Here is a 15,129-nt window from a genome sequence, read left to right as displayed (position 1 = left end):
GACTGAAAAGAGGAGGGTCAGCTGCTACATGCTTCATGGGGTCTCCAGAGAGGATGCTGGATGCCAGATATGGATGGGTCTGTGCTGAGAGCATCACGTGGCTGCCCTGTCAGTCCTGGACCATTCCGCATAATTATCTCCACGTGAAACAAAGCAACTCCTACTTTCCTATTACACGCAGCCAAACACAAACTTGTCTAATCTTATTATGTTTTTACTATATTCTAAGATTTTTTTTTGCAATGATTAGAATTCAGTAGCAATAGTACCAAAATGCTTTTTTATTTATAAACTTTGAAGGAGATTTTTGCTTTAATGTACAGTGGTATTACTGAAATTTAAGACATGACTATTCTTTTCTTTTATTGCAAAATCAAATATACTTGATACTAATGAAAAGGCATGATGTTTTGTCTTTTAAAAAACTGTCACTCATCTTGATTGACCATATTTTTTGAATTTTCTATAGATGGTATGTGTTATTTTAAAAAATGAACAAAGGGCTCTTTTTTTCTTCAAAGGAACAAATAAAACACAAGAACTAGCACAAGAAATTTAAGTCACGATAGCAAACTCACCATCACCCAGCTCCCCTCTCACCCCTAATTACTAAAAATGACGGGAAAAAGCACACATTTTTAAAGGAACAGGTTTTTAACAGCACTGGAAACCAGCAAAGAATTCCAGAGCTGATAGACATTTCTAGATGAAAAGCAAACAGAAATCGTTGGTAAAACAAAACCTCTAACTGAGAGTAGCATAAAAGAAAATTTTTCAGACAGGGAAGATAAAAACAACGTGATGTACAAAGAGTAGGAAAGAGCCGCCGGCAGATAGTCAAGAGTTGTTTACAAACCAGGAATGAAGCAGTCAATCATTCCTTAAAACATAGACAGCTCCTAAATATAATCTGAGGAAAAAAAAAACAAATTCAGTCTAAATAAAATGAACTAACTGCTTTGGGGTGGGTGGGCTCCTGATTTGAGTACACTTGACCCTCTGTCTCCACAGGTTTTCCATTGGCAGACTCATCCAGTTCAGATGGATAGGTAACGTTTGAAATATGGTTTAGGGAAGGTGTGTGTAGGTCATATGCTAGTACCACATCATTTTATATAAGGGATTTGAGCACCCTTGGATTTTGGTATTCTAGGGGGTCCTGGAACCCATCCCCCAGCGATACTGAGGGAGGAGGGGTCTAAGAGAGAGGCAGCTCCGGAGACCACACAAGACGTGGAGGGGAGATGGAGAAATGAAATCAGCTTTGCCCTTCATTAGTTTTGCATCTGGGGAGTATTTACTAACCTACCTGACCCCTGTATGCACTTTTACCCCTTTAAAGTTAAGTGCACCCCAATCACTCTCAAAAACACACAATCAACAATTTTGGCCTTTCAAAGAAATCAATCTGCATGGCTGCAGAGGAAGCATACAGCAATTTCCTACAGTAATCAGTCAAAAATCAATAAAGATTTGCACAATGACTGCAAAGAACTTTATGGACCCAGGGGCTGTGGTCCCCTGCGAGTGTGCTGGCATCTTCTACTTTGTTGAGCACTTTCTGCTCTGTTTCCCTCTGGTGGGTCCTCCTACCCTCTTGCTGTGACGGGATTCTGATAGACAGGGATAGTATGAGGGAGGGTCTAGGAATCTGGACAGGGAGAAACACCCAGGACACACAGTCTTGGGGAGAAGCTCTCCCTGCACTGTAAACAGGGGGACACTTGCTGTCCATCCCTCCCCACCCCAGGGCCTCCCTGGAGGTGTGCGCTTCCCTCATCAGATGATCCTCTCACTTGGGCCAGACTCCACTGCCTGTCACTTACTGCTACACGTTCCAGAAACTAGCATGTTCTCCACACAAGATGTTTACATTTGGGAAACAACTGGGAAAAACTACATATCTGTTTCTTAGTTGATACTGAAAATATTGAAAAGAAATGTACATAGTCGTCTTAATTTTCTGTACAAGCTCACCCACAAGGACCAAGCTTTAGTTGACAGCATCTTTGCCTTAAAATACACATGTATTTAGTTTTTTAGTAAAAAAAAAAAGCTATTTATTCCAATTTATTTTCTCAGGATAACTTGCTTAAAATACACATTTAGATATTAGTTTCTTGTAAAGCAACTATACTCCAATATAAAATTAAATTAAGAAATTAGTTTAATTTGCTGGTGTTTCTGCCTATAGACGCTTTCTCCAAAAGACAGAATTTAGTTATTTTTGATTTATTGAATTATTCCTTGTCGAATTTAAGAGTTAAGGGTGATGGCGCTAAAGGTGGCTTGTTTGCCAATAACCTGAATGATGTTGTGTGTTTAGCAAAGAGAGCTGAGAGTACACATCATTTCTACTGTTACAAATGAATGCTCATGGTGGCATGATTCATGATGGCTCAAAACTGCAACCAATCCAAATGTCCATCATCAGCTGAACAGACACACCAACAGCAGTGTGTCTACACAATGGATTACTGTTAGTGATACAGGGACTAAATTTCTAAGGCATGCAACGAACGAGTGGATGAATCTTAAAATTCTTTTGTGTGCAAGAAGCCAGACACAAGAGTGCGTATTAATCCCAACAGGACTGGCCTCTGGGCAGAAAGAGGACAGTGGGTGGGAAAAGGCCTGAGAGAAACATATAGGGTGTCTAGAATGTTCTCTGTTTTGACTGACTCTGATTACACAGGTAAAAACATTCTCAAAATGAACTGAATTATATACCTAGAATGCAGGCACTTGTTTTAAAACTACATATCAGTAAAAAAGATGCAGAAATAATCCCATTCCTTACAAATAATATAATTATCTTCAAGGGTCTATAGTTGCTATGAATCAAGAACCTACAGCTACCATGATGGGTAAATCACAGAGAAAAAAGTTGTTCCTGGGAAATAAGAATATGTTTGCGGAAATTTACAAGGAGTAAGAGAAGCTAAAAAAGGTAACAGAATCATGACCAAGAAAAAAATTTACTAACCTGGAACATAAAGATGAAGAAATCTGAGCAAAAGAGAGTAACGTGGGAGAAAATTTAGGATACTGAAATTCAATTCAAGCAAAGCAAGAACCATCTAATACGTGCTTGCTGACCATCTTGTGAATTTAAGGATTAAATCCACATGCTATGGTGGCAGCATGGAAGAAAAAACTCAGAAGTTCACTCTAAGGTTGGCACTGCACTGCACTGTAGTTGTACCAGTTTGGTTTACCCACCATTAGCTGCTTCTTTGTGATTAAAACAAACTCCTACTTGTTTAAATCAAGGTTTCTCAGATTTTCTTTTCTATAAAGCAAACACAGATGTAAATGATCATTTTTAACAGATGGTATGATTGTATTTTGCAGTGAATTATAAATCGATAGCAAATGTAGCTATTTGATTTTTACTTAAGGCACTGGAAATAAACCAGGTCGACTACTTTCCCTTCTGAATTAACTAACACCTCAAATGACTAAGTCATTTGTGTCAACTACACATAAGGAAAATGTTTTCTCTTATCTATACGAATGATTTGTAGTTTGTGAGGATTGTAGATTGGGTTGTAAGCCTTTTTGAAAATAAATCTTTTGTAAAGGCCTAGACTTAGTGGCATTTATAATTTAGAGTCAAGACTCAACCTCATATAATACATAGACAATAGGCAATTATATATATATTATAATAGACAATTCCTTTATTGTAGGTAGCTTATTGCAAAATCAACATGTTGGACATTAACAAAATCATGAAATATTATATGGACTCTTCAGATGATCAAGCCTTTCTTTCCTAAAACCTAGTAGCATCAATAAACATAACTGAAAAAAAGAAAAAAGTCACACCACCCATACTGTCTCAGCAGGGAGGAGGGAACCTTCTGGGATGCAGCCTTCCTTCCCCTAACATCCTTAGGGGAGGGAATGTAAGGATGGAAATGGTAAAGGCAAAAAGGAGAATACAAGTCTCACCAAGGGAGAGAAAAGATAGCTCAGGATAGAAGTACACATAAAAACAGATGTGAGAGAAGGCTCTGGCTAAACCGTGAATAAAGCAACCTTCCTTGTCTATACACTGACAGATGCTGGATCTTTCTCCCAGGGCTTGCCTGATGTCTGCTCCGGGTAACTGGGGGGTGGCGTGTCGGGGTGGGGAGTGGCTCTGGGGAAATGAGGCGGTGGGGAGGGAGGGAGCCCTGGACGCCTGGGGTGAAGAGTGCACTCAGAACTAAGGTGCCCGGTGTTCGCCCGCACTGGGGAAATCCGGGCTGCTGGCCCAGGACTTGACATCCGTATCCAGCGGACCTGGGACCCAATGGAACCAACACTCATAGGAGAATGTTTTAAAATGAGAAAAATGTAAGGGGACTAAACCCGTCCTAGAGAAATGCCTACCCTCATTGGTTTTCTGTGTGTGTCTGTTTTAACAGAGCATGTAGTTATTTGTGGCTGTAACTATTAAACTCTGGTTCACTTACTGCTGAATGGCTGCCTCAAATAAAGGCAGACCGGCGTGCTGATGGCTGTGCGTGTCCAGCGACCTTAATTATGCTGCCCTGTGCTGAGGTTTCATGCGGTTGTCTTGAAGGCCCGGCTGCCTGTCTCATCCCTCCCCCTGTCCTCCTCTATCACTTACCAAGGGGCTGCTCGCTTTGATGATTCCTGGCAGCGCTTTTCCGTCCCGGGCCTCATCCAGCTCGCTAGCATGGCTGTCACAGGTATCATCTGGCTAAGGAGAGAAGTGAAGTCATTTTTATCCAGGCACGTCTTTCCCAATCAGGGCTTCCCAGGTGGCGCAAGTGATAAAGAAGCTGCCTGCCAATGGAGGGGACTTCACAGAGGTGGGTTCGATCCCTGGCTCGAGAAGATCCCCTGGAGGAAGGCATGGCAACCCACTTCAGTATTCTTGCCCAGAGAATCCCCATGGACAGAGGAGCCTGGAGGGCTACAGTCCACAGGGTCTCAAAGAGGTGGACATGACTAAAGTGACTTAGCACGCATGCACATCTTTCCCAGTGTGATGGTTTACTCAATTACACATTACACTAGAATCGGTTTAAAGGCTCAGTCCTGTGCAGATACAGAATTAAGGACTAAAATGTAATGGTAAGAGCATTCAGCAGTTCCTCCGAAAGGATGCTGATCCTCGTAAGTGTCATGCACTGGAACAGGAATGAGTCTCAAAAGCAGACACCGCTACCTGCCTGCCAAAACTCGCTTTTCTTTTCTCCTCTAACATACGAATATCATGATCTTACTATAGGATGCTGTGTGTCTGTCTACAAGGACTAAGTGTGATCCTGTGATGGTTCGATCCAGTGTGATTTTGGTTAAAACGCTACTAGGGAGAACAGCTGGGAAGGCTAGCATTCTCTTGCTGACGGGGACAGAATCAAGCTGACTGATGCTTCTTCCAGGACGTGGGCATGACACGTGTGATGCCCAGACATCCCACAAGCATTAAATATTAGCCTGCATGCTACATGGAGCACATTGGAAAGATTAAAAAATTGGTAGGTCCATGAGAGAGGTATTAGTCATACCAGCCTCAGAGTCCTTATTCTGTAAGGAAAACAAACCTCTAATTGTCTAAGTCAGGAAGCTTACTGATAAAACTATGCTACTTAAAAGTCAGACTTTATGACTATATTTTGGAATGATTTACAAATCAAAAGCAAGAGCATTCAGCGCTCTTTCAATTATGAAACTAGAAAAACATTAGACCGATTATCTCACAAATACATATGACTGAGCCAAATATTTCATTCCCATTCTCTGAGATTTGGAAAGGCTCTGATTTTTCACTACAGAACTATGCAGCAAATGTATTTGAGATTATTCCAACTATAATGCACTGCTCTGTAGGCCTTGTGTATATGCTCTAAGATTTTTTAGCAGCATTTGTGATACAATGGCAAATTTCCCAAAATAAGATGCAAATATTCTATCCATGATTAAAACAATGCTTTGCAAATTAAACATGCTGGGTATTAATAAAATAAACTTTCACATGAGACCTTAGAAACTTCTTTTTCCGTATTTTCTAACTTTACCCCAATGTGTATGTATGCTATTCACGTGAAGAATACACGTCTCTTTGGAAGCGGAAACAATGCTAAAAAGCAGTACAAGAAAACTTAGGTCAGGATGAAGAACAGAGAGTGAACCACTCCCAAGAGAGAAAGGGCGTATTTTTCTAAGTACAGCTCCAAAGGGCACTGAAAACCAACAAAGTATTCTCTTAACAGATGAAAAATTGTTAGAAATTCCTGGAAAGTGAAAAATAATTTACTTCATAATCATAGAGAAATTCTCAGCCTAAGAAGAGCATAAGACAACACTGCTGGCAAATCCCAAAAAACAGACAAACGAACAACCAAACTTAGACTGAAAACTACACAGGACAGAAGAGGCTCCAGGGTGACAGCTAGGAAAATTCAGTGTCAAGTGTTTCCTCAGTGAAGGGGCCGAAGACCTCCCGACAGCCCCCTTTACACTGAGCAGCAGGCAGAAGCCAGGCATAAACCCAAGGATGAAGTGAACCTTGATGAAGTGAACCTGGATGAAGTGAAGCACCTGCCTAAGAAAGAGGCTGAGTGTTGGGACCATGACAGACCTCAATATCAGGTCACTCTGGACCTTCATGAAAGATATGGGTGGGAAAGTAAAAGGAAACATGAATTTTATCTGGGAATGACGTCATCTGTTACCTTCCCTTTGGCATTGAAGGTGTGTGCATGTGTGTATTTATCTGTGTGTGTATACATGTCTACACATACACACATGCACAGACTCATCCATGTATGCTGTTAAAATAACGTCCCTTCACAGACTGTTCACACACCTTACTGATTTACAAAGGACCCAAAGTCAGCCCTCTTAGTCAATAAAGAGCTCTTTGGGAAAACATCTATATAATGGCAGAGAAAGCATACAGCAAAGACATGTCCTAAAAGTCACCAACTAGGCAATCCAGCCAATCACCAATGATCATCAGTCACTGGAGAAAAATCAACACTATAAACAAGTTAGCCATGGAGAAAAATCAACACTTGGGGGAAAAAAGCAGCATACAGATAATGGCAAACATTCTGGGAGAAAGAGATAATTGAGGGAAGAGAAAAAGGCTTATGATGATGTAACAATTTCAAAGAGATTTGAGAGACTGCTGCAATCATCTTTCAGGACTGCCTATAACAAGAAAGGGTAAATCAGTGCAAAAAGCAGGAGTTCTTATGAATTAACAGGATGACTGGTGAATTTAAAAATCAATAGGGACCCAATTATAACCACTCTTGAGAAAAATTAGAAATAGGTTTCCACAGGATGATATGGACAAAATCTGCTAGCATACAGAACAAATGGACAAAAAGACACAGGAAATGTAAGAGACAATTTAAGAGCTTTGTGAATTTAATGCAAGAAATGAAAAAGAAGAAAAGGGAAAATGGAGATAATCTGGAAGGGACAAGGGGCTGGCCTGTAAAGTGCGGACAGAGTGTCCCACATAAGACACATGTAAGGGGAAAGGAAACTGCAGAGAATCTAAACATCATTGTCACCATCATCTTCATCAGATCAAGAATGGTACAGGGGTCACTCCTCAACCAACACAGAACCCGTCTCCCTCTGCTGAGAAGGATAATAAAGAGCTAAGGAGAAGGAAACATAGACGCACAAGAGAAGCAAGTCTCTCCCTGTAGATTTTTGCTGCCAGGAGGCCACGTGAAGACAGATGTCAGTAACCCATGTCCTTCTCAGGATGAAGGGTGTGCTCAGTAAGAGGATCCAGCCTCATGCCAGGAGGTACAGACGACAGCCTGCGAGTCGTCTCTTTTGCTAAAATAGCCTCAGTGGCAGTTCTGAACTCCGATCAGCACTCTGAAACTCTACGAACCTGGGCGAGGTGGGCTCTAGGGAAGCACGTATACCTCCTATGCGTGACTGTGTGTTTTTCCCACTTACTGTGACACTTTCCAGAGGCTGAAGTGCTGTGTCCCCACGACAGATTTACATTTAGAAAATAACTGAAATGTCAAAATATTTCTTATGGTGAGAATTAAATTAACTCTGAAGGATTCAAAGAAGGTAGCCTAAAATTTTCCACTGCGCACTCGGCAGAGAAAACAATGGCTCAGCTGACGGCCTCCCCCAGTCCTGACTCCCGGCAGCCGCGGCTGTGGTTGTTTTTGTCACTGTAGGTACGAGGAGGCCACGTTGTTGTTTGTGGATTTAACTATTTAATCATTCATTCCTGAGTCTGAGACCCTTTTTTTCTTCCTTGTTACAAGATAAGTAAGTATTTTTTTTTTTTTTCAAATTTCCAGGTTGCCTTGAAGTAACCACTTCTCCTGACCCCCGGGTGCTCGCACCCCTCTCTTTGTCTTACCAGCTGACCATTTCTGCAGGGGACCGTTGGCATCCTTCCTTCATCCGGGCTCACATCCAGAAGAGGAGCTGGGACACAACAAAAATCATCTGGCTATTGAGAAAAACAGAGAGCATTTTTTTATTCAGGCACGTTCTCCCAGGGGTCAAAGTGCATTCAATCACGCATTATGCATACAGTGCGCACGTCCATCCAGACTTGGGGAGACGCCCACAGATATGACTGCCGGTGCACCCAGCACTGCATTTGGCCACTTGGCAGCCACTCCCGGGACCTCACCACACGCCAGGTGCAGTGACAGACACTGGTCTCAGTGGAAGACACTGTAAATTAACCTCCTGCCCCAAACCCAGTTGCCTATCTTCCTTAATAGGGTCTTGATTTTTTTTTTTCCAGGAATGTTTGTGTACAATTAGAAAGTATTAATTTCCCAGGCTCTCTTGTAGCTAAGAGTGATCATATAATGTTTCCAGGCCATGAGAGGTAACTGTAATTCTACCAAGTAAGATTTCTGGGAAACTGAAGTCAGAGAGAGAGAGTCAGGAGGTACAAGTGCCAGGAGCTGCCAGGAACATGGATGTGGTTGTCAGGAGTGGCCCAGCTCCCTTGGTAAGCAGAAGGATGAAGGCCATGCATGAAAGACACAATACAAAGAAGGACGGAAGCTTGATCTACACTAAAGCAAAGGAACACCTCCTTTCAGCTTCCTCATTTGTACTTGTATAACTCCTGGGTTTTCTGTGCCATGCAGTCAAGCGTATATATGTGATATAATCATGTTTTTTCCAAAAAGAACTGTATGCTTATATTTATACAGTTAACTGTGAGTTAGTCCCACCTTTAACTGTTTATCAATTATGAAATTGAAAATAGATTCGGTTGACTGTTTTGCTCAGTGAAATGTATTACTGGAGGTAATAACTGATTCACAGCTTCTGAATATTAGAAAAATTCTGTTTGGGCTCATGATGAAATGGATTTGAGACCTTGCACTATGTACCCAAAGGCTGACTTAGTATCTGTGATTTAGTGTGTAAGAGCTCTACTAAAACAAGGTTTAAATAGTCTATTCTTTTAGAATAGGATTTCATTGAAAATTATATTTATTGACTAGTCAAGTAATCATAAAATTCTATTTGGGCCCATGGAAATACTCATGTTTTTCCTTGCTTGTCCCTACTTTCTAAATTTCCATTAAAGACCATGTATTACTTTTATAATAAAGAAAAAAGCACATTTTTGGAAGAAACACACACTACTGAGAAATCGACATAAGAAACTTGGATCAAGATGGCATATTCTCCTGCCCCTGCAAATCACTCAACATGTCAGAGTTACTTTTCTCAAAGAGTAGATCTAGAAACCACGAAACATTTCCATTAGTAGAACAGATATTGCTGGATGTTCCTGGAAGATAAAAAGCAAGCAAGAATGGTTTGATAAGGGTAGAGAAAAACTTGGGCCTGAAAAAAAATGTACAAGAGAAAAACATGTGGAAGGTCAATGCTGATCGAGAAAAAGCACATCTCCAGAATGAAAATTTAATGAGCAGGAAGGCATCACCTAATTCAGAAGACAACAGCTATTTAGGAGAAGAGCAGGCAGCAGCTAAATGTATTCAGGATTCAACTTAACTGTCCCTGTGGTGACAGACTGACCATCTTCTTCCACCTGCGACCACTCGGCCTGCCTCACTCCCCACCGTCTCTAGAGCTGGGGCTCCAGCAGCAAGACTGGGTGCTGAGAAGCAGGAGGTGCACAGCAGGAAGGCCCCGGGCCACTCCCCTGGCCCACCAGGAATGTGGTCATCTCTCTGCCTTTGCTGGAGTTAAATACTGAACCATTTACTGCACTTACATGCTATGGAAAAATAAGAAAAATAAGACTGTTCATAACACTTTAGCCCCAATGGGAAAGTGCCCACATTATAATTCCCTTCAGGGTCCAAGTGAAAGGAGAAGCACTGTTTCTATGTGGCTACAGTGTAAAGTTTTAGGAAACCTAGAGAGGCTAGTTATGCATTTTTCTTGAGTAGCTGGGGGATTCAAGAGAAGCTACAGATACTTCTACATTTTGCAGTTTGCCAGGGAAGAGGAATTGATGCTTTTGAACTTTGGTGCTGCAGAAGACTCTTGAGAGTCCCTTGGACTGCAAGATCAAACCAGTCAATCCTAAAGGAAATCAACCCTGAATATTCATGGGAAGGACTGATGCTGAAGCTCCAATACTTTGGCCACCTGATGCAAACAGTCAGCTCACTGGAAAAGACCCTGATGCTGGGAAAGGCTGAAGGCAAAAGGAGAAGGGGGCAGCAGAGGATGAGATGGTCAGATACCACAACCAACTCAAGGGACATGAATTGGAGCAAACTCTGGGAGATGGTGAAGGACAGGGGAGCCTAGTATGCTGCAATCCATGGGGTCACAGTCAGACACGACTAAACAATGACAGCAAGGGAAAACGAAAAATCTTAGTCTGAAATAGCCAGAAACAGAAATGGGGGAAGAATGCATGTAGGCCAAGTTCTTAGTACTCGCTCAAGATGATCTGGGCGATAACTGGAGAATGACACTGGAAATTTAAACCCAAAGGGCAAACCTTTCCTTTGATAGGCATCTAGTCCAGGACTTGTGTGTATGGAGCCTGGCCTCAAGTTGTAGGCATTGCCTGTACCCAGTTCCAGCTGGAGACAATCTCACCTTCCAGGAAGACACAGATTTCAACTAGGCTGAAAGTTCAAATAGCACAGAACTCAGAATGCCTTCCCTCATTCTGCTATAACTCATTATACATGGCAGAAGATTCTAGAACTGTGACCAATATACTGGCTACGAGCCATATGTGACAATTTAGGTTTAAATCAATTATGATGAAACACAGTTAAAATTTTCATTCCTTACTTACACTAGCTACATTTCAAGTGCTGATGCCACATGTGGCTGGGGCTATCACACTGGAGAGCACAGAAATGGGTCGTTTCCACTACTTCAGACAGTTCTAAGAATTGGATAAAGAAGGCTGAGTGCCAAAGAACTGATGCTTTCGGACTGTGGTGCTGGAGAAGATTCTTGAAGTTCCCTTGGACTGCAAGGAGAGCAAACCATTCAATCCTAAAGGAAATTAATCCTGAATATTCATTGGAAGGACTGATGCTGAAGCTCTAATACTTTGGCCACCTGATGCGAAGAACTAACTCATTGGAAAAGACCCTGATGTTGGGAAAGATTGACAGCTGGAGCAGAAGGGGATGACAGAAGATGAGATGGTTGGATAGGCTCACCAACTCAATGGACATCAGTTTGAACAAACTCCAGGAGATAGTGAAGGACAGGGAAGCCTAGCGTGCTGCAGTCCATGGGGTGGCAAAGAGTTGGATGTGACTGCGCGACTCAACAACAACAACAAAGACAGGTCTAAAGGCCAGGATTCTTCTGGGATGTTGTAAACACACAGGCAAAGCTTAACTCTGTAGATGTGAGCTGCTTTGGCAACACCCCACTCTGGTTAATGTATCTAAGAGAAGACCTGACTGACACACAACCTGTTTTCAAATTAGAGACTGTTTTCAGTTATGCCAGCTACCCAATATCCTTGAAGTTTTAATTTATGTCATTACTGATATCACAAGTAAGCAGATATGAAACCTAAATCAAAGTGATTAACTAACTGGCCTTAGCCAACTTTATTTGTGCCTGCAGCAGAGTATCAAGTTCCCCTTTTCCTATATATGAATCCTAGGTCCATGAATCCTATCTGCATAGAAACTGATATAAGAATTGCACAGAGGGACTTCCCTGGTGGTCCAGGGGTTAAGAATCCACCTTCCAAAGCAGGGAAGGTGGGTTTGATCCCTGGTTGGGAAACTAAAATCCCACATGCTCTGGGGCAACTAAGACCATGAGCCGCAACTACTGAGTCCTGTGCGCCTCAGCTAGAGAAAAAGACCATGCACTGCAACTCAGAGTTACATGCTGTCACTAAGACCCAACACAGCCAAAAATAAATGATAAAGAAATATTTTTTTGAAAAAGAATTGCACAGAGGATATGTCCAATAATTATCTGTTGCACCAATGATGCAATAAATGGATGAATGAAGTAGATCAGAACTGGCAGTGAAACGACCAAAGAAATAGGAGGACGTGACTCACAGCCTTGCAAGTAAAACTGTGGCCCTGGAACTGCCAAGGGTGAGGTGGAATTTCAACCAGCCATGGCTCAGAAAATATGTGAGCTGCCCCTGATTTGTTTTGAATCATTCTCTGGCCCACTTGATTAATGCTGCATCTCACTTTTTACCATTTTAATTTCTTTGAACATAAAGGGTACCCTAACCACTCTCCCATCCCCACCCCCAATTAAAGCAAACCACCCAGACGTGCTCATGAGGCTTGGGCCCACTTCTTCAGGAGTGCGTTGCCTGTCCACAGAGCTTCCAGTCAGCACTCAGATTTAAATAAAGGCTCCCTGGAACCCTCCCACAAAGACGCACTCCATTACCAAAGAAGTTATCCTCCAGCTTCAAAAGAAGGGAATAAATTTTGTGTGCAGGGAGCCTGCTGCATAGGAAATAAGAAATAGTCACTTAAGTTTATAAAATCTTGCATGTTGCTGTCTGCTTCAGCTTTCTCTTTTAAAGCTAGAGGATGACTATGAACTGTCCTGATAATTTTTCCATATTCTCCTCTGTTCCCCTAAACATATCTTTTGAGCCCTGCCCATTACTTACAGGAGATTCGCTGGCTCCGAAGATGTCTCTGACATCCCTGACAGATTGCTTGTTCTTTTTTCTCAAGGTTTGTGTGTAAGTATTGTATCTCTTCTTCACTGCAGCTGCCTGGGTTCGAGTCAAAGTAGAGAGCAAGGCTTTGCCATCTTCCTCCTCATCACCCGAGATCAGGGTTGATAAACCCACATCTTGCAACCACTCCGCTTCAAGTTCTCCTTCTGTAAAATGAAGTTGCCAAAAGAAGGTGAGAATATTCTGTGACTGGATGGCGCGTGTATCTGTAAGTCTGTACACATCAGTGAGTAAGAAATATCAGTAAACGATATAAGAATACCATCCTGGACTCTGAGGACATTATGCCAAGTGAAGTAAGTGAGACTGAGGAAGACAAACTCCACACAGCCTACGATCTCATTACACGTGGAGTTTAAGGATAAAACGAAGCAAAAAGCCCAAGAGCATAAATATGGAGAATAGACGGTGTGCTCAGCAGAGGCAAGGAGTCAGGGTGGGCAAGATGGGTAAAGATGGTCAAAAGGTACACACTTCCAGTTATAAAATAAGTAAGTCAAGAGGATGTGATGCACAGCATGGTGACCATATTTAATAACCATATTGCGTATTTGAAAATTGTTAGGAGAGTAGGATCTTCAAAGTGCTTACCACAAGAAAAACAATTTTGTAACGATGTGTGACAATGGATATTAACTACACTTACTTTGGTGACTGTTTCACAACTGTATATGTATTCAAATATCTAATCATTACGTTGTATACCTGAAATTAATATAATGGGAATAGAGGGCCATTGATAAAGAACATCTATAAAAACTTAACAGTTACAACCATTTTTCGTGGTGAATATTGAACCCTTCCCCTGCAAAACCGGGATCACAGCAAGGATATAAACTGTCATCACTTACTTTCATTCAACTTATACGGAGGCCTTACTGGTATGATAAGGCAAGATTAAAAAAATAAAAACATAGAAGCCAGAAAGGAAAGAGTAAAAACTGTCTCTATTCCCCCAAAATCTCTTTGTTTTATTTAGAAAATCCTAAGACATTTAGTAGTAGACAACTACTGGTAAGTGAATTTAGAAAGATAATGAAATAAAAGGTCAGGTTACAAAAATCAATTGTACTTTTGCACAAGGAGCAAACAAGAGAAAAATGAGAGAGGAGCGAGAACAAAAGAGAGCCACCCATTTAAAAGATCCCACGAGGACTTTCCTGGTGATCCAGTGGTTAAGAATCCATCTGCCAATGCAGGGGATACAGGTTTGATCCCTAACCTGGGACGATCCCACAAGCTGTGGAGCAACTAAGCCCATGTACCGCAACTTCCTAGCTTGTGCTCTAGAGCCCAGGAGCCACATACGCTGAGCCCACACACCCCAGAGCCTGTGCTCTGTCGAAAGAGAAGCTACTGCAACAAGAAAAGAGCCCCCAGTTACGGAAACTAGAGAAAGCCTATGTGCAGCAATGATGATCCAGAGCAGTCCCAAACCAATCAATCAATCAATACTTGCACTTTCAAAAAACAAAAGGCGAAAGATTTATATAATAGTAAGAGAAACCAAAGTATAAGCAGAAATAAAATTGCTTCTACCAATAAAACATAAACAAAAATTAAAAAAACCCACTAAGAATATGCATAGGCAGGCCACAGATGGTGAGAAAGTATTTGCAATACATATATTCGACAAAAGATGAATCCAGAATACACAATGAATTCATACAAAGCAATAATAGAAAGATACTTTTTAAAAATAGTCAAAAGATTTTACAAAGCCAGATAGAGAAATGGAGAATAAGCACTAGAAAAAGTGTTTGACATCGTTAGTCATCAGTGAAATGTAATTACAACCACAGTGAGATACCTCCACATGTTGCTAGAACCATTCAAGTGAACAAGTCTTAAAGCATCAAAATGTTCAAGGACATGAAGCAACTAGACTTGTTGTCAGACACTGCAGGGAGGAATGTGAAATGGTACAGCTGCATTGGAAAAAGAGTGGCAATTTC

The 15,129-nt window shown here is 41.5% G+C and overlaps 1 protein-coding gene across 2 annotated transcripts in view; it reads right to left on the bottom strand.

Annotated features, from left to right (window-relative positions):
• ARHGAP28 (Rho GTPase activating protein 28) overlaps positions 1–15,129 on the bottom strand; it is a 138,000-nt gene that overhangs the window by 39,208 nt on the left and 83,663 nt on the right. For both annotated transcript variants that reach the window (XM_065932550.1, XM_065932551.1), the window contains exons 3-5: positions 13,103–13,320; positions 8,375–8,467; positions 4,622–4,714 (exon numbers count right to left, since the gene is read on the bottom strand). In XM_065932550.1, coding sequence (XP_065788622.1) covers positions 4,622–4,714; positions 8,375–8,467; positions 13,103–13,320 — 404 coding nt within the window. The remainder of the gene's footprint in view (positions 1–4,621; positions 4,715–8,374; positions 8,468–13,102; positions 13,321–15,129) is intronic.

This window comes from Muntiacus reevesi, chromosome 4, assembly GCF_963930625.1.
Source record: "Muntiacus reevesi chromosome 4, mMunRee1.1, whole genome shotgun sequence".
NCBI classification, from domain to species: domain Eukaryota; kingdom Metazoa; phylum Chordata; class Mammalia; order Artiodactyla; family Cervidae; genus Muntiacus; species Muntiacus reevesi.
This window is presented reverse-complemented; position numbering and strand designations above follow the sequence as displayed.